Genomic DNA, 25,884 nt, shown 5'->3' with positions numbered 1-25,884 from the left:
TGGACAAAAACATAAAAAAGCTACACCCACTTTAGTCCCTATTTGATGGGGGAATTGGAAGGGATAGATTGGGGATTGGGTATAAACCTAACCACCACCATAATTTGCACGAAGTAGTTTCCCTCACGTTCAAACACACGACCTTAAGGGTAGAAGGCCAAGTTTCAACCATGTGGACCCTATTGATAATGTTGAGTAACTAAGATGTGCCTTTTTATTCTCTTCTAACCATAATCAAATTTGAGTTTTTTGGGTTTGCACCACAATACACCCAAGTTTAACTAGCAAATAAATAGAAAATCCAATTTCTCAAACTAAGTTAAAACAATAATATATAGGAAAATGATAAAACTAACACCTTTGCTCCATCTCTGCAATTCAGTTGGGACAAATTATGAATAGTTCCCAAGTTGGGGAATATCAGTAGGGCAAATGAGAACCAACACATGTTTGGCAACCACTACGTTCTTGCTCTAATGGTATCCAGTGTGCTGAAGAGACCGCAGGGTAGATGTCAGGGTATTTGATTTGTCATCGACGAGGATGAATGAGGCATATTACCAGCTTAACTTGCAAAAGAAAAATGGATCCAAATTTGCCTTGCGATGCACGAAAACTATCTGGTTTACATAATGAAACCACACTAAGAAAATGACAATTTTTATTCTCCACTCAAGCATGTTAATTTCTATTGCAACGTACAGAATTTGACTGGATACAAGAAATTAGTTGTGAAACCCATTGGAGAGCTTGATATGCATTGTTGAGCTGCTTTCCTGACAGTTTAAACCTTTTGGGCTTAGTGGTTGTCTAACATGGTATCAGATTAATATGCAGTGTTGGACCCTTTCCTAACAACTTAAATTTTCAGGATTCGTGATGATCTAACATCATATCAGATTCAGGTTAGGGGAGAGTCTTGGGTTCAAGTCTCTCTATTTGCATTTGTTTCCATGGTAGCATTATGTTTCTCTATGTGTATGGATGTTGTGCATCTCCACATGCAAGATAGGATTGCATTGATGGGCCCCTTCCTAACAACTTAAACTTTTGGGACTAGTGGTGATCTCACAAAACCATCATAGTGGTTAAAATTGTATTGCTATAATAATGTCATCATTTTTTATTTCAGCCTCAGTTTTCTAGAATGATGTCAAGTTTACAGCATAGTTTTGGAAATGTAAACTAACCTCATTAGTTGACTAGGCGAGAAAATAATTCAGTCATATAAGACTCGTACAAAACGTACCGATCATACTCAATATTTTCTGCGGGAGACATGGCAAGATTATTGGCACTCTCAAAGGCCAACAAGTAAGCAATTCCAACCTGTCAATCATGTAACTTTGATGTTTAATACAGTATCGATTGATAGGGAGTTCCACCAAATAGTGAAAGTAAGATGCATAAAATGACTTTATATCACAAGACATGTAAGGTTACAAGAAACTGTTACTGCCAATGATAAAGTTTTAAGCTTTTACAATAAAACCATTTCAGATGATCTCTTTGGTAAAATGAATGCTAAAGTTTCCCCCATAAATAACATGATAATTTTGATCATATCAAAGCATGATTTGAAGAATTCATGTTTTCCAAAATTTAGTAGAACTTCAGGCCTCAGTTTGGATCCAATATCACACACAATATGCACATGCTTAACAAAGAACGTTTATTGAACTTAAACTCCTACACTTGGCCCTACAGCCAAGAATCAGTAATCATAGTTCTATCCTGATTCCACATCGACTGTCTTTAACTGGACTTGAAGGCAGCATAACTTTTATTTCAGATTACAATTAAGTATGCCGTGAGGGCAGCCTTTAATGCATGTGTTCCTACTTGCACACTTATGGCAAGTCTACCAAGACACACAGCACGAGTGTGAGAACCTAACCCATGTTACAAAACCTAAAGTTTAACATAACAGCTAATTCTGAAAATTGAACTTTCTTTCTTGTTTCTCCGAAGGGCTTAGAGCAACTTGGTTTCTTGCACATTAGGAGCACTTGTTGGTGTAGCTGATCTTTTCGTTCAATTAGGCGCATAGCAAATATATGGCTCTCACTAAAAGACATAACTATGTACATAAAGAGGAGACCCATGGAGCCATAAATATGTATTTTCCTTTCCCAAATTTTTGTTGTACAAATTGTATAATTAAATAAAAATAAACAGATTCATATTTAATAATTTAAATTACATAACACGAAATCATGGAACTAAACAACATGATGAACATAAATATATATCAAATTAAAAGATTGAAATAAGACAAGGAAGCCAACCGAAACCTGTGTCATACCACAATCTCCTTAAAACAGATTCGCTGCCTCACTGTGGGTGCTAGAGATATGTCGGCATCTGTCTCCTAGGATATGACAGCTAGAACCCACTAAACGCAGAAACACCTTTTGTTTAACTCCGGTGAACTGACAATGGCAGCACTCTCTCACATAGGAAGAAGAATATAGGAGCGGACCAACTGTATAAACGAGAGTCAAAAATTCTATGTTGACAACCAAAAAAGTTGGTCTCTATTTATACACAAAGAGGGAGAGAGGAAGAACCTTCCTACAACAAATGCAGAAATCAATTTCTGCAAAACTGCCTAACTAATACAGCAAAATTGATGGGACATAAGTGTGTGAGTTACACACTCTATATACACACGTGTATATCTCCAGCCATCTAATAGACTTGGCCCAAAAAGATTAAGTTGGTGGACCACCAATCCGGCTCATCCCAAACCTAACCCATTCCAGCAAGCCTCAAGCCTCAAGCCCAAGCCCAAGTCCAAAGATCCAATATCTACAACCCATGGACTAGGGACCCGGACCCGGACCGGTCTGGGTTGGCTGCGCACACATGTGTAGTAATTTTTGCATAACCAACTTGGACCATAGTTTTGGCCCAAGCCCATCCTTAAAGCATTCATAATTCCCTTCCTTCAAAAAATTTGGATGCCCCAAAGGGCTCATGCCTTTATCCAAAACTTGGGATTTAAATGCCCATGAATACTTTCCTCTACAATTAATGTGGGATAAGTGTTTATACACTATTCCCAATACCTCATTCATGCGGCCAATTTTATGAGACAATTTCTCATTCAATTCTTAATATTTTTTTGTCATTTTTTTTATGGTGTAAAGATCTTGTTACAAAGAATCTAAACCCATTTGATTTCACCTCAACCGGTGGTTGGGACCTACTTTAATTTCACATTAAAGTCACCATAAAACCATTTTTTCTAACAATACCTCACATGAATAAAAATTGACCGAATAAAGAAAACAAATAAAGTTTAACTAAGACTCAGAGGGAGCGCACACAGACTAACTCTGCATCAGAAAAGATAGTTATCGGCCTTGAACCTTTCGTCGTGAAAGTTTATCGGATTTACTGGTTGACCAATAAACATGACGTCTTGAACTGTTCTGCCGTTTGTGTAAACCGAGACAATAAACCTCACATAGAAGTTAGTCCAACCATTGTTCTTGTTTTCACTAGTATGTCCGATATGGCCCTAGAACACTAGTCTGGTTCAGTGAGTATTTTTAAAGAATCTAGCCTTATCAATTCTTCAAGAAGTTGCCCCACTTCGCACTCACATAGGTGACCTACATAAGGTATTTCACTATACCACGGTTGAATAATCACATCACTTAGGTTATTAAAAACATTAGCTTAACCTTTCACCTCTATAGGGTATCACTATATAAAGGAATGGGTAAGAGGATTTACCTCTTTAATGACTCACATGGTACACGTAGTTAGGTTGTCCCTTTGAACCTAAATCTTGGGATCTTTAGTCATCTAGGTTGGGTTTTCTGTTCCACTAACATTTACTAAATGCCTTAACCCCATTCCTCTTGAAAACGTTCCTACTAACTCTCAAGTTAACGCTTTGGTTAGCAGATCCACAATGTTTTTACATAGTCTAGAGAGACAACTCCATTAGAGAATAGTTGTCGTATGGAATTATGCCTACAACGGATACATCTAGACTTTCCATTATGCATATTACTCTGTACCCGGCCAATCGTTGATTGGCTATCGCAATGAATATAGATAGCAAGCACAAGTTTCTGCCAACATGGAATATCTTTAACGAAATGGCGAAGCCATTCAGCTTCTTCAGTTGCTTTATCCAAAGGGATAAACTTTGATTCTATCGTTGATCTCGATATACACGTTTGCTTGGAAGATTTCCAAGACACGACTGTCCCTCCAAAGGTAAACACATAACCACTAGTGGATTTGGAGTCCTTTATATCAAATATCCAATTCGCGTGACTATACCCTTCGAATACCGCTGGGTATTTGGTATAATGCAGCCTATAATCCCGAGTGTAGCAGAGATTATCCAACACGGGCATAATGCCCTTCCAATGAGTAGCATTATGATTACTCGTGTATCTACTAAGCTTGCTACCGGAGTAGGTTATATTCAACCTTATACAACTCATCAGATACATCAAACTCCCAATAACCCGAGAATATTCTGGCTGAAAGACACTCTCACCATTATTCTTGGTCAAGTGTAGACTCAAGTCTACTGTGTTCTAGACACACTCGTATCTGATTTACTAAATTTCTCAAGTATCTTTTCAATATAGTGAGACTAAGAAAATACAATACCACCAGATGTTTTGATAATCTTAATATCCAGAATTACATCTGCAAGGGTCATATCTTTCATGTCAAACTTTGCATTTAACAATCTCTTGGTAGTCCTAATCATCTTATCATTACTACTAACAATGAGTATGTCATCAAGGTATAGACACAAAATAACATAACCTCTATGAGTGTCTTTAACATATATGCATTTGTTACACTTATTGATTCTAAACCCATTTGACAACTTAGCGTTGTCAAACTTCTCATGCCATTGCTTAGGAGCTTGCTTCAAAGCATATAATGATTTGACAAGCTTATAGACTTTCTTATTTTGCTCTGGAGCTAAAAACCCCTCAAGTTTGCTCCATATAGATTTCTTCATCTAATTTTTTATTTAAGAAAGCTGTTTTTACATCCATCTAATGTATTTCCGGACCACATAAAGCTGCTATCGCAATCACCATACGAATGGATGTTATCATTGTCATAGGTGAATATGTACCAAAGTAATTCATGCTTTCTCACTGCCTGTATCCTTTGATAACTAGCCTAGCTTTATACTTATCAATTGACCTATCATCCTCCATCTTTCTCATAAAGATCCACTTACTCTCCAAGGCTTTACTACCTGGGGTAGATCAACCAACTCCTATGTATAGTTCTGTAAGATGGAGTCAATCTCACTTTTAATAAGTCACAGCTTCATGGAAAGTTCGAGGTTCTTCCTCTAACATATAAGTCAAGAAGTCCAGACCAAAGGACTTGGAAGTCCTAGCCTTTTTACTCCTTGGCTCATCTACCTCCTCATCTTAATCACTATCAATAGGATCATCTTCAAGTTCCTTCTCAGAACTTTAATCCTCTCCTCGGGTTCGGTGAGGAAACACGTCCTCAAAGAAAGACATATTCCTTGACTCCATACTAGTATTTTTGTCTATATCTAAAATATCAGACTTCTACACAAGAAACTTATATACACTACTATTCTGTGTATAACCAATGAATATACACAGTTTTCGAACCTATCCTAACCCGCTTAGGTGTAGGTACTACTATTTTTTGCAAGACACCCCCACATTCGTAGGAAATTATAAGAAGGGTTGCGGCCTTTCCATAATTCATACGGAGTCTTGTCTACTTTCTTCCGAGGTATTCTATTTAGAATGTAATTCATGGAGAGAATTGCTTCCCCCTACAAGTTTTGTGGCAACCCAGAACTTATCAACATTGCATTCACCATTTCCTTCAACATCCTACTTTTCCGCACAGCCACACCATTTGACTGAGGGGAATAAGGCGATGTAGTTTGGTGGATAATTCCAGATTGAGCACAAATCTTAATAAACGGCAATTCATATTCTCTACCACGATCACTTCTTAAAGCCTTAATCTTTCAGCTTAGTTAATTCTCAACTTCATTCTTAAAAAGAATAAATTTATCAATCACCTCATATTTGCTTTTAAACAAATACACATAACAGTATTTAGTGCAATCATCAACAAAAGTGATGAAATACTTGTTGCCACCACATGATTGTACGACTTTCAAGTCACACACATCACTATGCACTAAATCTAAAGGCTCATTACTTCTTTCAACAAAATGAAATGAAGTCCTTGTCAATTTTGCTTCTACACAAGTTTCACATTTGTGATTTGGATTAATCTTGAAAGATGGCATGTGATCTAACTTGATTAATATACGCAAAGAGTCAAAATTTGCATAACCTAGTCTACCATGCCATAATTCAGGGGACTCAAGCATATAGGCATAAGAAGATGCTTTCTCATTCATTTTTTGGATAATAGCCATTACATTGAGTTTAAACATACCACCCCATATATACCCCTTCCCCACATAAACTGCGCTTTTGGTCAACACGACCTTATCAGAATCAAACACCATGTAGAAGCCATGTTTGCTAAAGAGAGACCCCGAGACAAGGTTCTTATGAATGTCCGGCACATATAGGATATCGTTCAAAGTCAGCTCTTTTCCTGAAGTCATCTTCAGGACTACCTTGCCTTTACCCTCAACAGTTGAGGTCACATAATTCCCCATGAACAACTTCTCACCGTTTGTGTAACGACCCCAAAATCCGTATTACAGATTACCTTTACGGCCTATTGTGTTAATGCATTTTGATTTATTGATATGTGTTCAAATTGAGGAATTATTTGTTGAGCCACGACTGTAAAATTGAAATTACCGACCTTTACGGGTTCAGAAATCAAAATTGAGTACTTGGGTATTTTAATGGGAATTTTTAGAACTATTGGGGAAAATTAATTGCAAATCTATTTTGTCTGACTCGTTAATGCATGTTTAGGTGGTTAACTTTATACTGCAAATTGAAGGCCCTAGAGGCTTCAGAAACCAGAACAGGGGACATATTTATGATCAGCACAATTTTTAGAGTCACCTGGGAACTGTAATTGAAATTTAATTTTTCACGATTCGTAAGGGCGTGTTTGGCTATTCCTATTGTTGAAAGCTTAGGTGTTGGTTATATATATATATGGTTATGCTATGTGAGTGGGAACTTATCATTTGGAAGTCAAATAAAATATTTGGGGGAGAGAGAAGAGAACCGTGAGAGAGAGGGAAGGAAGAAGAGGAAAGCTCCTCTAATCAACACTCATGGGGTTTTGAAGATGCTTGAAGGGGGTGAAGAAAGAAAAAGAAGATCATCCATGGGAAGCTTGGGAGGAATTGGAGAAAGCTAGGAGAAAGACAAGGATGGAACTAGGGTATGATCATCTATCTCGAATCCTTATGTTTGAGACATCAATTTCATGAAATCATGATAATAAGGGAAGCTTTGAACCCATTTGAGTTAGGGTTTTATGTATACATATTGATGGAACCTTGATTTCCTTAGAATTTCTTGATTGAAGAAGTATAGGCATTATATTTGTGTATTTTGAGGTTATGATGGTTGATGGAGAATAATATTGTGAAATTGGTCATGTATTAAAGGGTTTTGGACTTTGATTTACATGTAATTAAGGTTCGATTTTGAAAATGAAAAGCCCCAAAGTTTCAGCCATTTTCGGACAGCAATCTGCCCAGAGCCGCACGTGCGGCCCTGTTTCCCGCACGTGCGGGAGACAGCTTTGTCCAGCCATCTTTGAATGAGCATATCTTTTGCCTCGGGGCTCCGTTTTGAGTGATTCTTGAGCCTAAAATCAAGCCCCGGAAGTCTAGTTTTCAATGGAAGTGGTCTCACTCCCAAATTATAAATACAAAAATAGTTATGCCTAAATTAGTGACGACTGTTCACTTTCTGTCAACTAATTTTATATCATTTCTTCACCTAAACCATTTTCCATTGATTTCTCCTGTTTCTGTGACATGGAGTATAACTTATTAAGAAATAATGAGCTTGGTACCACCATGGCTAATTAAGTGAATGATCAAAGAGAATAAGTAAATGATCGAGTATAATCTCACATTATGTGTTGTGCACTGTACTTGTAGGTCGAAACGAGAACATCGTCCTATTACCACCGGGAACTGATCACTGTGAGTAGTAGTTCTGCAATCGTACGTTTACTTACCGTAAATAATTCTTATTGTTAACGCACTGTTCTTTGTAAGCATTTATGTTGTTTAGGGATCGGTGAGAACATTAAAAGATTATGTGCACTTCGGTATGACGCTGAAACTACTCTACATTCTGATTATGGTTAATGATTATCCTTAATGTATAATAACCTGTAAATTACCTATAACTCCGCACAAGAATTATTAATATTATGCAACTGGTTGGCAAGAAGGGATTATGAATATAAACCCCGCTTAATGGGAACATGACATTTTGAACGTCCTATCCTGGACTCCTACAGCCTTATTTAGTTCGATACATGTTTTATGACATAGACATCTGCCTAAAATGGATTAACGAAATGAAAATCGAACAGAACCATGGGTTTCCTTATATGTCAAAGAATGGAATATCAATAACATTGTTATATGACTCACGTTATGGTGCGACTTGTTCTATCCCCATGAATAGTACTGTAACGACACATGTGTTTCTGTAAATAATTATTATTAATACTTTGTTATATGTAAGATGACTATGGCTACATGTAATGAATCATAAAGGGAAATTTATGTGCACCATTGTGAACGGTATTTGTATGAACCTGGCATTATTATGTTATGTTTATTCACTTCGTTTATGCTATGACATAATATGAATTGTTCAGTCTTCAAGAACTATTGATTCCTAGCACGAAACTAAGTGCTGCAATACGAACCACCTCTTGAGTCCATACATACAAGAGCTGGGCTTAGAGCCAATTTGGTCCCTTTATGGGTCACCCGGTTATGTGAAATTATGAAAGATATAAATTGTGAAGATATGAAAGGAATAACTTGTGAACTTATGAAAGATATAATTTGTGAAGATATGAAAGGAATAACTTGTGAACTTATGAAAGATATAATTTGTGAAGATATGAAAGATATAAATTGTGAAGATATGAAAGGTATAATTTGTGAACTTATGAGGCCGAGGGCCACTTTGTGAATTTGTGAACTTATGAGGCTGAGGGCCACCTTGTGAATTTGTGAACTTATGAGGCCGAGGGCCACTTTGTGAATTTGTGAACTTATGAGGCCGAGGGCCAACTTGTGAATTTTGAAATTATGAGGCCGAGGGCCAACTTGTGAATTCTGAAATTATGAGGCCGAGGGCTAACTTGTGAAGTATGAATCTGTAACTTGTGAAATTGTGAATCACAAAGGCCGAGGGCCAATTTGTGAAGTTATGCATCTAAGTTAAGCCAAGGGCTAATTTGTGAATATGTGAACCCATCAGACCAAGGGCCAACCTATGAAGTTATGAACCGACAAGACTGTCCTGAAATGTGTACAGAATCAGACTAACCACAGGATTTTTGCATTTACTTATCTAATTAGAGAAATGTGTACATTGTAAGTAAATTAAGTTAATCTTTAAATTGTTTATGTACTACTGTTCACTGAGCTTGACTCACTTTGTCTCATGTCTGTTTCTGTAGGCACTCCACCTGGAGGTCAGTTTTAACCCATGGCATCCGTGCCTCTTTTGTCAACCTCAGAGTATCCAGGCACTTAAGTGAAGGCCGCCCTTTTTGCTAAACTTTTGATTTACACTCTGATTGTTTGCTTAAGGTTGATGTATATATAATTCCTTTGCCTGTCCATGTTGTTTTACGCCCAATTCTAAGGGCTGGGTCTGTATATATATATAGCTGTACATAGCTAACTCTCTGGTGCACGTCACCGTATGTTTATTTGCCTTATGTTCTGTCTGTGATCCTGGCATGATAGTGGTCGCTCAATGGATGCAGTTCTTTTATTTATGTTAATTTATATTGGTAAATGCTTCCGTTCAGGCCCCATATGATATGTATACCAGGTTATGCGTCCGTTTCTGTGTAGGTCATGCCCAAACTTTTAGGGGCAAGTTTAGGGCGTGACAGTTTGAAACCGGATCGAAAGTTGTTAACATCTTCTTCTCAGCACCGATGTGGAAAGTGGCCCTAGTTCATTCCTTCTCAGAGTCAGTTCATTCCTTCGGGTTGAACCCCACCATGTTCACCTTAGAGACGACAGTAGACAGATGCATGTCGTCCACATCTTGTGACAGATCCTTCATCTCAACCATGTGGGCCCGACTTTTGATTTGTGGAGGGTTCGCCTTATAAGGCTTCTTCTTCTTGTGGCAATCAACCTTCTGATGCCCATCGCTCCCATAGTTGAAGCACTTTCCATTGAACCTAAAAGTCGGTTCCTATGGCCTATAAACCGGCCTCTTGGAGACACCACCTTTAGGCCCCAACTTCGAGTTTTTGCTGGTTGGTGGCTTCTTCTTAACCCCCAAGGACTGGCCATACTCAACCATGTTTGCTTTCACAGTGGAGGTACTCTCCCTTTTCTTTCTGTTGTCTTCCTCAATACGGAGCCTGACAACGAGCTCTTTGACTGTCATCTCCTTTCATTTGTGCTTCAAGTAGTTCTTAAAGTCTTTCCAGCCGCTAAGTAGCTTCTCGATCAAAGCAGCTGCCTAAAATGATTCATTCAACAACATTCCCTCTGCATGAATCTCGTATAGAATAACTTGGAAATCTTGGACTTGGCTACTGACGATTTTTGAGACCACCATTTTGAAGTCCAAAAACCGGCCAACGACAAATTTCTTTGTCCCAGCATCCTCAGTCTTGTACTTCTTGTCCAAAGCATCCCATAGCTCTTTTGCCGACTTCTTGGCATAAAACACGTTGAACAGTGTATCTGCCAAGCCATTCAGAACATAGTTCCGGTAAAGGAAGTCCAATTGCTTGCAAGCATCTAGAGCCATGAGCTTCTACTTGTCTTGCTCATTCTCTTTTACAATTAGTAGATCCTCACTCAAAAACCTGGCAACGCTAAGAGTAGTCAAGTAGAACAGCATCTTTTGCTGCCACCTCTCGAAATTCACTCCAGTGAACTTCTTCGGGCACTCATGATGGTTGAGCGTCCTCCTGGAAAAGTAGGGGTAGCAGCAGGGTTGACCACAGAGGTCACGGCAACTTGATTGACCACAAAGGTCACAGCAGAAGTTGGCAAGCCAATTGTCTCGGGGTTCTGATCCCCATCAACGTTAGCAGCAGCAACAGTAGCAATTATAGTTTAGTTTATGAACCCGCCTGGATTGGACCGGGCTGGGTCCGTGATCTGTAGGTCATGGGCCGTGAATCATGGATCTTGGATCTTGGATCTTGGGACTTGGGACTTGGGCTTAAGGCCGTGAATCATGGACCTTAGATATTGGGATTTGGGCTTGAGGCTTGCTGGAATGGGTTAGGTTTGGGCTGGGCCGGATTTGTGGTCCACCAACCTAATTTTTTGGGTCAAGTCTGTTAAGTGGCTAGAGATATACAAATGTGTGTATATAGAGTGTGTAACTCACACACTTATATCCCATTAGTTTTGCTGCATTAGTTAGGCAATTTTGCAGAAATTGAATTCTGCATTTATTCCAGGAAGGCTCCTCCTCTCTCCCCCTTTGTGCATAAATAGAGACCAACTTCTTTGGTTGTCAACACAATTTTTGGCTCTCATATTATACAATCAGTTTGCTCCTATATTCTTCTTCCTGTGTGAGAAAGTGTTGTCATTGTCAGTTTGCCGGAGCTAAACAGAAGGTGCTTCTGCGTTAATGGGTTCTCACCGTCGTATCCTGGGAGACAGACGCTGACACACTTCGGTGAGAATATTATGTTACTTATGGAAATATTAGATCGATTGTGTAGATTGATTGTATTTCCTTATTAGTCGATTGATTGTGTAGATTAATTGTATTTCCTATTTCAGATTAGGGTTACGATTGCTATATATATTGATTGTAATCTTTGTATTAAACACAATTTAATATACAAAAAACATTCGGAAAACTTACAACCTCCAACACCCATAGTAAGGCGGCAAATCTGTTTTCAAGAGACTATGGTATCACACAGGCTTCGATTTGCTTCCTTGTCTTATTTTAATCTTTTAATTTGATATATATTTATATTCATCATGTTGTTTAGTTCCACGATTTCGTGCTATGTAATTTAAATTATTAAATATGAATTTATTTATTTTTATTTAATTATACAATTTGTACAACAATCGGCGCACACACGCGTAGCAATTTTTGCATAACTAACTTGGACCATAGTTTTGGCCCAAGCCCATCCTTGAAGTATCCATAACTCTCTTCGTTCAGAAAATTTGGATGCCCGAAAGGACTCATACCCTTATCTAAAACTAGGGATTTAAATACTGTTAAATGTATAGATGAGAAGAAGAAGAAGAAGAAGAAGAAGAAGAAGAAGAAGAAGAAGAAGAAGGAGGAATAGAACAAGAGAAAGCTTCTGTAGATTATTGATTCAAAACTTAGGGTTTTCCCCTTACACACAACTACTTATACTAATAAGAATAATACATAAAGACCAAACTACCCCTAACACTTAACACTCCCCCTCAAGTTGGTGCAAAGATATTTCTCATGCCCAACTTGCAACAAATAGAGTGAAAAACTTTACTACTAAGACCCTTAGTAAAAACATCCGCCAGTTGATCTTCAGACTTAACAAAAGGCATACATATCACACCCTTATTCAATTTCTCCTTAATGAAATGTCTGTCAATCTCAATATGCTTAGTCCGGTCATGTTGAACAGGATTGTGTGCAATACTAATAGCAGCCTTGTTGTCGCAATACAAAGTCATGGGACCACTCCAATCAAGCCCTATATCACTCAACAAAGATTGAAGCCACATTAGTTCACATGTTCCATGTGCCATAGCCCTGTATTCAGCTTCAGCACTAGATCTAGAAACGACCCCCTGCTTCTTACTACGCCATGTAACTAGATTTCCCCCTACAAAAGCACAATAACCAGATGTAGAGTGTCGATCATCTATAGAGCCTGCCCAATCTGCATCTGTGAATGCTTCCAACCTCAAGTGAGCATGATTAGAGAACAAAATTCCTTTTCCAGGGGCAGATTTAAGGTACCTCAAAATGCGATAGACTGCATCCAAATGAGGTACACGAGGATCATGCATAAACTGACTAACTATTCCAACTGCATAGGCAATATCTGGACGAGTATGAGAGAGATATATCAGTCTTCCCACAAGTCTTTGGTACCTTTCCTTCTCCACAAGCTCACCAATTCCACTACAAAGATGATGATTAGTCTCAATTGGTGAATCAGTTGGTCTGCAGCCCAACATGCCCGTTTCTTCAAGAAGATCTAGAATGTAATTCCTTTGAGAAATAAAGATGCCTTTGTCAGATCTAGCAACTTCAATCCCAAGGAAGTATCTTAATGGACCAAGTTCTTTTATCTCAAACTCCTTGGCTAACTGCATCTTGAGATGGGTCACCTCCTCCTCATCATTACCTGTCACAACTATGTCATCCACGTATACAATAAGCACTGTTACCTTATGTACATTGCGTTTGACAAACAAGGTGTGATCCGCATTGCTTTGCTGATATCCGAATCCCACCATTGCCTTGAGGAATCTACCAAACCAGGCTCTAGGAGATTGTTTCAAACCGTACAAAGCCTTCTTTAATCTATAAACCTTTCCAACTGTAGACTGAGATGAGAATCCTGGAGGTACATCCATATATACCTCCTCCTCCAAATCCCCATGAAGAAAAGCATTCTTCACATCTAGTTGTTGTAGAGACCATCCCAAATTAGCCGCACATGACAGAATAGTTCGAATGGAATTCATCTTTGCTACCGGGGCAAAAGTTTCTTGATAATCTATTCCATATGTTTGGGTAAATCCCTTGGCCACTAGTCTTGCTTTGTACCGTTCAATCGTCCCATCTGCATTGTGCTTAATGGTGAACACCCACTTACATCCGACTGGGTGTTTCCCATTTGGAAGAGACACCAACTCCCATGTGTTATTTTTACTCAAAGCTTGCATCTCTTCTACCATAGCTACTTTCCACTTAGGATCATTGATGGCTTCTTTCCAACCCTGCGGAATACACACAGAAGAAAGGGACGAAACAAAAGCACGATACGTAGAAGACAACGAATCATATGACACAAATTTAGAAATAGGGTGTTGAGTACAAGCTCTAACCCCCTTTCTGAGAGCAATAGGAAGACTCAAATCATCCGTAATAGGACCATCAACAACAGGTGAAGAAATGAGATGAGGATCATTACCTGAAGAGTTAGTGGAAACTGGGTGTGGAACTGGCATAGGAGATGATGATTGACTTGGTGGCACAAGAGAAGCCGGCTCTTTCTGACGCCGTGAATAAGTCTTAAGATCAGCTCTGTCCAAACGACCACTGATATCCGACTCCTCATCAACAGAACTCCTAGGCTCCCCCTCACCACAAATAACAGCCCGTTGAGGAGGAGGGAAAAAAGACAACTCATGCTGATATGATGCCGTCTCATCCGCAATCTCATCGATACCACGCTCCCCCTGAGGAGATGGCGGAGGACCAGGAAAAAAAGACTCAGATTCACGGAAGGTGACATCCATACTAACATACAACCTATGAGAGTGAGGGTCATAGCATTTGTAGCCTTTCTGAGTAGCAGAATAACCAAGAAAGACACACCGGACAGCCTTAGGATCAAGCTTCCCACGAGGCCGAGGGTGAAGATGAACAAAACAGACACTACCAAAAACCCGAGGCGGAAGAGAAGAAGTGGGATACGTCACAGGAAGAAGCTCAAGAGGAATTTGGAAGTGGAGGACACTAGAGGGCATACGGTTAATAAGATAAGCCGCGGTAAGAACCGCATCCCCCCAAAAGGACTTAGGAACGTTCATGGTAAACAAGAGAGAGCGAGCAACCTCAAGTAGATGGCCATTCTTACGTTCAGCAACTCCATTCTGTTCAGGAGTGCCAACACAACTAGTCTGATAAAGAATGCCATGGTCGTCGAGGTATGCCCGGAAAGCGCCATCAACATACTCAGTCCCATTGTCACTCCTAAGAATTTTGATAGTAGCATTGAAGAGATTGGATACCATTTTATGAAAACTTTTGAAGCATGAGAAAACTTCATTTTTTGTGCGAAGTAAATAAAGCCAAGTCACACGGGAATAACAATCAATGAATGTGACAAACCATCGATAACCAGAGGTAGAAACAACAGGGGAAGGACCCCACACGTCGGTATGAATAAGCATAAAAGGAAAAGTACTTCTTTTATTAATTGAAGGATAACAAGTACGTTTATGCTTAGCAAGCTCACAAGCATCACAAACAAAGTTATTCCTAGGACAATCACGAACTAATAAAGGAAAAAGTTTCTCTAAAATGCTAAAGGAAGGATGCCCCAAACGGCGATGCCACTGATGAAGGAGACGAAGGGAGGAGCCAGAAGAGCATTGCAGAGCCTGAGAGGACAAAGGTGAGGCAGGCATGGCATCCAGAAAGTACAGACTACTTTGTGCTCTACCACTGCCAATCATTTTCCCCGTAGCCAGTTCCTGAAAGACACAATGAGTCGGAAAAAAGGTTACAGAGCAATTGAGAGCAGTAGTAAGGCTACTAACAGAAAGTAAGTTAGTTGAAAAATTAGGAACATGAAGAACAGATGAAAGCGAAAGTAAAGAGGTGCAACGAACAGAACCCTTGCCGGAGATAGAAGATAAAGTGCCATCAGCCACTCTAACCTTATCTCGCCCAGAACTAGGTGAATAAGAATGGAAAAAACTAGAAGTACCCGTCATGTGATCGGTAGCACCGGAATCAATGATCCAAGGAGACGACGAAGAAACACTGAGGGCACTAGCAGAAATACCTGTGTGAGCAAAGTTGGAAGAGGCAGAAGAGGAAGGAGCTAAGGCAGATGAAGAATCAAGTCGAGCCATCAAACGTCTGAGAGTGTGAAGCTCATCCGGGGAAAGAGAACTAGCATCATTCGAGGCACTAGCAGTAGTCTCAGAAACATGTGCTTGAGGACGAACACCACCACCACGACCACGGCCTCGAGTAGGGCGGCCATGCAACTTCCAACAGTGTTCTTTATCATGTCTATCTTTCCCACAATACTCACACTTCAACCGGTCCCGATCAACCAATGGACCCTTACCACCACCTGGAGGCAGAAAAGGTGGAGTATCACGTGACTTGGGGCCGACAACCATCGCTGACCGATCCAGAACAGGAGCATGCACCATAGCACTGCGACGACTCTCCTCCTGCTGAACCAGGGCATAAGCCTCACGCAATGTAGGAAACGGAGAGCGACCCAACACCTGAACCCGTATCTGATCATACTCCAAATTCAGACCAGCAAGAAAGTCATACACCCGCTCCTTCTCCACAGCCTGCTGAAACATAGTGGCATCCTTGGAGCAAACTGGCTGGAAACTCTGGTAGAAATCTAGCTCTTGCCACAAACCACTCAACTCAGCATAGTAGACTGCCAGAGAGCGATCCTTCTGATCCAAACCCCTAATCGTCTTACGCAATTCATAGGCCTGTGCATCATTCCCTTGTTGAGAATACATTTGAGAGGCAGCTATCCAGATCTAGTGAGCAGTATCCATCAAGAGAAAAGTCCGACTAATGGTAGGCTCTATAGAATTGATGAGCCAGGTCATAACTAAAGCATTCTCAGAAATCCATTGAGCAGATAAAGTACTATCCTCAGTAGGTGGCTGGGAACTACTACCAGTAATATAGCCAGTCAAACGCCGGGCGGCAATCGCAAGACTACAGGAGCGGGACCAAATCAAGTAATTAAGACCATTAAGTTTGACCGGACTAATCTGGAGAGAAGGACTATCACCAAGAGTCAGACCACGACTCAGTCCACTCTCCTCCTTGCCCTTAGAGTCCTGACCCAAGCTGTCAGCCATGAGATGAGAAAAGAGGGTGCAAAAAACCCAAGCTGGATATCAAACAAGTTCACAAATCACCCAACCAGCACACCAAACACCTTTTAAGGCTAAAACAGTCCAAAAGAAGCCCAGAACAGAGCAACCAGATCAACTACAAGTCAGAAAACCGAAGCAGAGCATCTAAACAGCGATAAAAATCCAAGATAGGGCCAAAATACATCAAATCAGGGACAACAAACCCCCTTAGGGTTCCAGTCGGCTCCCAAGGATAGGAGAAGAAGGGACAAAACCAGAAAAAAGAGGGTCAAACAGTGATTTTCGAAAAATCACCCAATTTTGACGAAAAATCAAAAAAATTAGAAAATTCAATCAATAATGACCAAACAATCAAAATGAGATTATAGGGTGATTACCCATTAAATTTCGAGCATACTGTAATTTTTTTTTTTTTTTTTAATTTTTTTTTAATTTTTTTTTTTTTTTTTTTTCTGGCTGTAACAGACGTACCAGGAACAATATGGGGCTCTAAGGAACAATCTTCAAGGAGGAAGATAGTGCTCTGATACCATGTTAAATGTATAGATGAGAAGAAGAAGAAGAAGAAGAAGAAGAAGAAGAAGGAATAGAACAAGAGAAAGCTTCTGTAGATTATTGATTCAAAACTTAGGGTTTTCCCCTTACACACAACTACTTATACTAATAAGAATAATACATAAAGACCAAACTACCCCTAACACTTAACAAATACCTATCAATGCTTTCCTATACAATCAATGTGGGATAAGTGGGTATACACTATTCTTAATACCTGAATCATGAGGCCAACTTTATGAGACAATTTCTCATTCAATTCTTAATGGTTTTTAGTCATTCTTTTTATGGTGTAAAAATCTTGTTATAAAGAATCTTTGACCCCACTTCAACCGGTGGTTAGGACCTACTTTAATTTCACATTAAAGTCACCATAAAATCATTTTTTCCAACAATTTTAAACATGAGATTTCCTATGTAGCCCAATCTTGGAATAATAATCTCTTGATTAACTAAGCATAATGATTGGTACCTAGCAGGAAAGACCTAGTTCAAAATACCTTTCATTTGCATGGATTTATTAGATTACGCATATATTAATTGTATGCAATGCTAGAACACCACAAGAAAATGGATGATGAGCAGAGGAATTACAAACACTTACAGCAGCAGATGAGCTAAGACCTGAACTATCAAGATCTTCAGAACCACAGACAAACCCAATGATACCCTGCAACAATTGCAAAATATAGTCACAAATGTAAGCTTCAACAATCACACAACTAAATAAAAATCCAATAGAACATTATTTTGAAGTATTTATCCTCCCTTAAGCATTTTGATTGCTTATTTTCTGAAAGTTCTTAGGGGGGAATGGCAAGCAGTGTAGATTTAAAATTAATCCCTTCAATGGATTTTAAAAGCTGCATACAACAATTCATCTACTTATTGCTTGGAATAGTTTATTAAATTCTCCAGGTGAAGAGACATCCACACATTGTCCTTTTTATACTAAGTATTTGAGATGTTACACCATAAATGTGGTTATAAAAGGAATTAAAAGGAATGAACCACATTACAATCTAGAAAGTTCTAATTTTGATATGCTTCTGTACTTCAAGAGCTTGTTGGCATGCTTAGAAAAGGTTTGGACACACATTAGGAACCAGGCCTACAGATTGAGAAGACAACAGAAAAAAACACTATTCAATATGTTTTATTTCATTAAAGAGGCACTACCAAACAAACACATAAAGGACTGACATATTGCCAATGTCATCTATGTGTGGCACTTCTCCGGTTCTCCCTATTTAGATTTGAAAGGCCAGATATTTGAGAACAAAACCAGCATCTATGACACTCAAATTATGTTTAAAAAGAGTCCACCTTTCTCTAATTAGAAGGTGTGCAGGAGTGTGACTTTTGGTTTTTGTTGAGGAAAAAAACATTGCAATTGCTCTCATCATTGATTCACTCTCTGCAGTTCATTTGAAAACAGATTGATGTAGGACGAGTAGGGGATTTACTCTCGTACTACTAGTGAGCCCAAACTCAATGTACAGTATACAACAAGGGAAAACTTAGAATTTGGGGCAGATTTTAATTGGTTTTTAAAGGCTGGGTGGGTCATAAAAACGTGGATTTTAAGGTTTCAAAAGATGCAACAGAAAGGCAGTGTTTTGAGAATGGGGTTACCAGATTTTGGGGTTGTTCTGGGACTATTTCAGAAGCTGCAAACAGCAAGCCGTGAATAGTAACTTGGGGTTGTTATGTATTGAATTATTTTCATATTTAAATGTAACAAAAAATAGAATTGAGTTCTCTGGAGAACCCCACCATCTTCCATCCCACCAACTTATCACATATGGACAAATCTACAAAAAGCTGCAAATTGAAAAGGTAATAAAAAAACTAATTCTAACCTGTGCATGCAAATATAATAATTAGAAAGTGAGGGGAAGTCAGTAGAAAGGCAATAAAATAATCAAAGCAACATATATTGATAATAAGGTAACTTCCTGGAAGGTAAGATATTTAATAAAGAATTATTTTCTTTATTCTTTCTCTGACCCATTAAGTCAGTTAGCAACCTATAAATAGATGGCACCATTTGTGAACAAAAAAAAAATAGAGTAAGCAATAAAACTTGCCAACTGTTTTGAAGTCTCTGTTTTTCCGTTTATTGTGAGTTACCGAAATATATAGAGTTTATCAGACAAAGAAATAAGTGGTGTTTCTTTGATGGAGCTTTGGGTTCAACCATATGTGCAGAATTGGTGAACCATACAACTTAGTAGGGCTGTTGTATCCTAGAGGAGACAAGTCATAAAAGAAAAAACATAGGAGGATGAATCCTCATGTAACACAGAAACCAAAAAACTAGAAAGTGGTGGCTGAACTGGTGAATCTCCGAAGTAGCATAGACCATCTCACTCACATCTCCTACCAAAAATCCTCTTCAAACTCAAGTCTTATAACAAGTAGAAATTGGGTAAGAAAATGACAGTACAATAAAAGGCCTTGGCAAACTGACTCACAGATGAGATTATATGCAAAATTAGGAACATAAAAGACAAAGGAAAGAGTAATATCAAGAGAAAGAGTAACACCACCCCGATGGAGAACAGAGGTAGTAGAACCATCAACTAGGCACACAGTTTAGGCTATAGCAAGAACTGGAGAAAAAAGATAAGGAAGCTCAACCGTCATATGGTCATTAGCCCCTGAATCCAAAACCCAAGTGAGACAGGCAGAGTGAGCATGAAAAGCAGTAGGAGTACCAATGGCTAATGTGGCGGTCGAAGATGACAGCCCGAGAGAAGAATAAATCAGAGAACCAAGCTGTGCCAGAAGCTGGCCAATTTGTGTCTGAAGGAGATGCAAATCTGGAGTACTAGGGCTCGGGACGGTCTCCACAATAGGAGTGGTGCAAGATGAGCCAGATGGACGAGTACAAGAAAAACGCTATCTCAACTCAGGATGAAGTTTGAAGCATCGAGCCTTGACATGGCCCAATTCTCCACAATGATGACAAGTGACCTTCCTAGCAAAAGGATGAGGCCCAGAACTCGCAGTAAAAGAAATCTGATCAGAAGTAGGCAGCTCAGAAACCAAGGAAGAGACAGCCTGAACAAATTGGCAACGACGCTCCTCACTATCAATAATAGCAAAAGCCTCATAGAGGGAAGGCATAGGAGATGTGTTTAAAATCTGAATGCGAAGAGATCCAAACTCATAAGTTAAACCCATCAAGAACTAGTAGGTGTACTAACAAGCTAGTTGCTTGGAACAAAATAGAGGCAACCTCTATAGGAAAATCACTCAAAGGATCATATTGAGCTAACTTCCCCCAACGGCTTGTAGATAGCCAAAAAATTCAGCCACTAAGAGACCCAAAGCTAACTAAGACGCATGAAAGATATCTTGATAAAGCTCAAAAATGCGAACATCATTATAAGCATGAGCCTGGGTTAAGGCACACCATAAGTGAGGAACAGTATCACAATACAAAAAACATATGGTATATAAGAGGTTCCATGGAATTGAACATCCATCCCAAAATAATGCACTTGTCAATATTCCATTTACCATGCTTGGAATCAGTATCCACAGGTTGAGTTTCTGTAGACAAGAGCCAATGAGCCTTTCCCTTGCCCCCAGATAGAGTTTAAGGGAACGACTTCATACAGCAAAAATTTTCCCATTCAACAAAACACAAGCAATGCGATGAACATGTGTTTGTTATGACAAGGAAAAATAAGAATCAACCGGCTTACTATGGTCCTCAAGCAAAACAACACGAGGAACCTCAGTCATGATGCAAAGTGTATAATTAACAACCTATAATAATACACAGAGCAGCAGAGTACCTTAGACCAAGAAGCCGGAATCACAAATAAAGAAGCCGAAGAAACGGTGTACACCAATACGTGCTACCACACAACCCGGTAGCCCAACAAATCAAAAAAGACAAAGTAAGGTGCTTACCACACAGCACAAAAACCCTAGAAGGGTAAAACGAGGGTTGAACCACCCTAGGGTGGCAGTCGAACTAGACCCAAACCAGAATAGGATGAAAAGAATCATTTGGCTTACCAATAAATGAGGTAGAAGCCATGTATATATAATAGATTCATGATACAATTTAGGAAACGATATAAACAAGGCACTAAATCAATGATTGACACAATTATAAATTATATACATAATACTTAAAATAAAAAAATTCTATCTACTTTAATTCCTATATTCAACACTCCCCTTAAACTGGTGTGAAGATATTCAACAATCGCAACATGCTAATGGATGACTGGAGCAATATCGGTCCTACAAACTTTGTGAACATATCTACAAACTGCTGAGAGGAAGAGACAAAGGATGGACTCACAATACCAGTCCGAACCTTTTCTCAAATGAAATGAATATCAACCTCTATATGCTTAGTACGCTCATGCATGACAAAATCCGAGGATAGCATAATAGCAGACTTGTTGTCACAAAATAAGGAGGCAAGACTAGTCTCCTCAAAACCCAACTCTACTAGGATAGAACGAAACCATAGAATCTCGCATGTTTTCTATGCCGTAGCTCGATACTCGGCTTCTGCAGAAGATCTAGAAACAATTGCCTACTTCTTACTCTTACATGATATAAGATGATCACTATAAAAAGTACAGAAGCCAAAAGTAGAATGCCGATTAGTTTTAGATCCTGCATAATCAGCATCAGTGAAAAAAGAGAACCCAGATTGAGGAGTGTCTATAAAGAATAATCTCAAGCAATGAGACATCTTCAAATATCTCAAAATGTAATGAACCGCATCAAGATGTTTTGTACAAGGTGCATACATGAATTGACTAACAACAATGACCACAAATGTCAAGTCAGGTCTAGTGTTGGTCAAATAAATTAGACGTCCAACAAGACGTTGATACATGCCTTGGTCCTCTAGCAACTCACCAGACTCTAATGTGAGCTTGACATTGGGATCCATAGGAGCAGATACAGGTTTACACCCTAACATACCAGTATCTTGAACTCAAGAGTGTACTTTCTCTGAGATAAGGAAATTCCATGTCGTGAGCGAGCCACCTCAATCCTAAGAAAATACTTGAGGCTCCCCAAATCCTTAATATCAAAGGTGTGTCCCAAATCCCATTTTACTTGATCAATGCCAACAGAAGCATTACCTGTGAGACTACTATCATCCGCATAAACCAACAAGACTATACACTGACCGGCTGAATTACAATGGATGAAGCAAGTATAGTATGAGTGGCACTAAACAAATCCCGTTGAGATGATAACAAAAGTGAAACGACCAAACCAAGCTCGTGGAGACTATATCAAGCCATATAAAGACTTGTGCAATTGACATTCTTTCCTCGAATACTTCCCCTCAGCTCGAAAACTAGGAGGAGATGCCATATAACCCATCTCAAGAAGATCCTCGTGAAGAAAGGCATTCTTAACATCAAGCTAATGAAAAGGCCAAGAATGGGATGTTGCAAGAGAGATGAGAAGACAAACCGAGGTAAGCTTGGCAACAGGTGCAAAAGTGGCTCCAAAATCCTTGCCAGGAACTTGGATGAAGCCTTTGGCCACCAAGCAGGCCTTTTAACACTCAACGGAGCCATCAACCAGATACTTATAGTGAATAAACCCACAGTACTCTTGCCATAAGGTAAAGGAACCAGATCCCAAATATGATTATGTTCTAAAGCTGTCATCTCAACCTGCATAGCCTCCACCCATTTTGGATTCTAAAGGGCCTCTGACATAGAACGAGGAATGGCCTCTTATTCAAGCTTGCCAAGAAAAGAGCGATAGATAGAGGAGACCCTGTTATATGAAAGATACTGGGAAATGGGATGATTAGTACTACTCAAATAACCCCAACGGTTTGGAGGATGTCGTTCCCAAGGGAGATTACGATAAGGAGGTGGAGGGGATGTATGTCAAGCAGAAGAAGTACTTGACCCAAAGACCAAAGAGGCAGCAGCAAGGAACTGAGAGCTAGGGTGACGAGAGTATACCTACAATGGGGGGAGGGGGCGCGGGGAGTGAACAAGGTGAAGGTGGAGAATGAGGAATGGGGACAACCTCACCTGTAACCTCGTCCAAAATAGGAATGGGCGAACACTAGAAGTAATGGGAATGGAAGCCTGCAAAGGAGGGTTAGTACCAAAAAATGAGAGATCCTCACAAAAAGTAACATCCAAAGTGTGGTGAAAGCGATAAGACACAACATCAAAACACCTATATCCTTTTGACATGGAAGAATATCCTAAAAAGACACAACGAATAGACGTGTCAACTAACTTTGTACGAGCGGGACTCCAATCCTAAAAAAAACACGTACACCCAAACACACGGGGTACGAGAGGAAATAGAGTAGTGTGGAGCATAAGAACATGAAACGGGGTAAAACCCTGCAACACACGACTAGGGATCCTATTAATAAGATAGACAGTGGTGAGGATAGCCACATGCGAATAGGACTTAGGAACACTCATACCACGAAGGAGACACTGCACAACAAGCATAATACAACGGTTTTACATTCAGCAACACCATTTTTTTTAGGAGTCTGTGGACACGTAAGTTGTTGAAGAAGACCAATTTAATTAAAATGGGAACGAAAAGCATTTGAAATATATTCCCCACCATTATCAAAACGGATATTCCAAACAACTATATGGAATTGAGTCTTAACCATTTGCAAAAATTGAACAAAAATGGAAAACAAGTCAAACTTACGACGGAGCAAATATATCCAAGTGCATCTAGAGTGGTCATCAATAAAGGTGACATAATATCTATAGCCATAAAAAGCAGGAATAGGAGACAGACCCCAAACATTGGAATGTATAAGGTCAAAAGCACTAGCGGCACGAGTCATATGAGATATGTAAATGGTATGAGTATGTTTAGATAATTCGCAAACCATACAATAAAACTTAAAATCTTTGCAAGCTTTATTTAATAAAGGAAAAAGTTAACATAAGTATTGAAAATTAACATGACCCATATGTGCATGCCACAATTCTAAAGTTTAAACATTTAAAACACAAGATATAGAAGCAGGCAAAACAGATGTCTGAAAACTAGGTAAGGTAAAAGGAGGTTGGTCCGTTGGATCCCCAAAGTAATAAAGTCCATCGCGCTCATGTTCCCTGCCAAAAATCCTCTTTGAACTCAGGTCTTGTAACAGACATGGAGAAAGTAAGAGACAACGAAGCTAAACAATCTCAGCAGTGGCATGCGCAACAACATTCTGTTTCTTGCTCTTCCAAGAAATCAAGGAATCACCAAGAAACATGCAGAAGCCAGAAGTGGACTTGCGATTAGTGACATCACCAACCCAATCAGAGTCAACATAAGGTACCAAGGCCAAAGAGGAAGTAGAAGACAACAGTAAATTCTGAAAAACAGTACCCTGGAGATAGCGAAGAATCCGAACCAAAGCAGCACAATGTGTAGAACAAGGAGTAGAAACGAACTGACTAACCACATGAACAACATAGGCAAGATTAGGGCGAGTAACCGTCAGATAGACTAAGCAACTCACGAGCTTGAGATATAAAGTAGGATTATCTAGAAGAACACCATCAGTAGGGGTGAGCTTCACATTAAGCTCAATGGAGGTATCAAAAATCTTAGTGTCAGTAAGACCGGCACGATGAATAACCTCATTAGCATACTTGGCCCTGAGATAGAAAGTGCCCTTGGGAGAAGAAGCTACCTCAATGAGAAAAGATGCTGCTTGACCTCAGAGATAGCAGAAGAGTTAGAGCCAGTGATGATCATATCATCCACATACAGTAATAAGGCAACAAATTCAGCAGAGGTGTGGAGAAGAAATAAAACAGAGTCCTAAGCACAAGGATGAAACCCAAGCGCAGTAACATCAATCTGAAAGCGATCATACCAAGCATGAGGGGACTGCTTCAGACCATATAGAGCACGCCAAAGGCGACAAACCTGTCCAGAGGAATGGTGAAGGCCAGGGGGAGGACGCAGGTAAACCTCCTCGGTGAGGTGGCCGTTAAGAAAAGCATTCTTAACATCTATCAGAAAAAGAAGCCAAGAACGAACAGCAGCGACAAAGATCAAAGTAGGACAGTAGTCATCTTGGCAACAGGAGCAAAGGTCTCATAATAATCAATACCATACTCCTGTGAAAAACCTTTGGCAACCAGACGAGTTTTGTAACGCTCAAGAGAACCATCAGAATGAGTCTTGAATTTGTAGACCCATTTGCAACCAATCAGATTCTTACCAACAGGCAAAGGAACCAACTCCCAAGTACTAGTTTTCTGTAAAGCAGACAACTCATCCTCCATAGCTTGAATCCAATG

The 25,884-nt window shown here is 39.5% G+C and overlaps 1 protein-coding gene and 1 long non-coding RNA gene across 4 annotated transcripts in view; one reads left to right on the top strand and one right to left on the bottom strand.

Annotated features, from left to right (window-relative positions):
• The window catches only part of GALAK (galacturonic acid kinase), an 89,132-nt gene that overhangs the window by 46,117 nt on the left and 17,131 nt on the right, over window positions 1-25,884 (bottom strand). For all 3 annotated transcript variants that reach the window (XR_014349739.1, XM_028265653.2, XM_082903699.1), the window contains exons 6-7: window positions 18,189-18,254; window positions 1,250-1,329 (exon numbers count right to left, since the gene is read on the bottom strand). Coding sequence is in view for 2 of the 3 variants with exons in the window: in XM_028265653.2 (XP_028121454.1) it covers window positions 1,250-1,329; window positions 18,189-18,254 (146 nt within the window). In the remaining variant the exon portion in view is untranslated. The remainder of the gene's footprint in view (window positions 1-1,249; window positions 1,330-18,188; window positions 18,255-25,884) is intronic.
• LOC145806485 (uncharacterized) lies at window positions 7,239-9,793 on the top strand. Its single transcript, XR_014349740.1, has 3 exons — window positions 7,239-7,374; window positions 8,105-8,149; window positions 9,655-9,793. It is a non-coding gene; the product is annotated as an uncharacterized LOC145806485 (long non-coding RNA).

This window comes from Camellia sinensis, chromosome 13 (assembly GCF_055761805.1).
Source record: "Camellia sinensis isolate YWXY chromosome 13, ASM5576180v1, whole genome shotgun sequence".
In the NCBI taxonomy this organism is placed as follows: Eukaryota; Viridiplantae; Streptophyta; class Magnoliopsida; order Ericales; family Theaceae; genus Camellia; species Camellia sinensis.
This window is presented reverse-complemented; position numbering and strand designations above follow the sequence as displayed.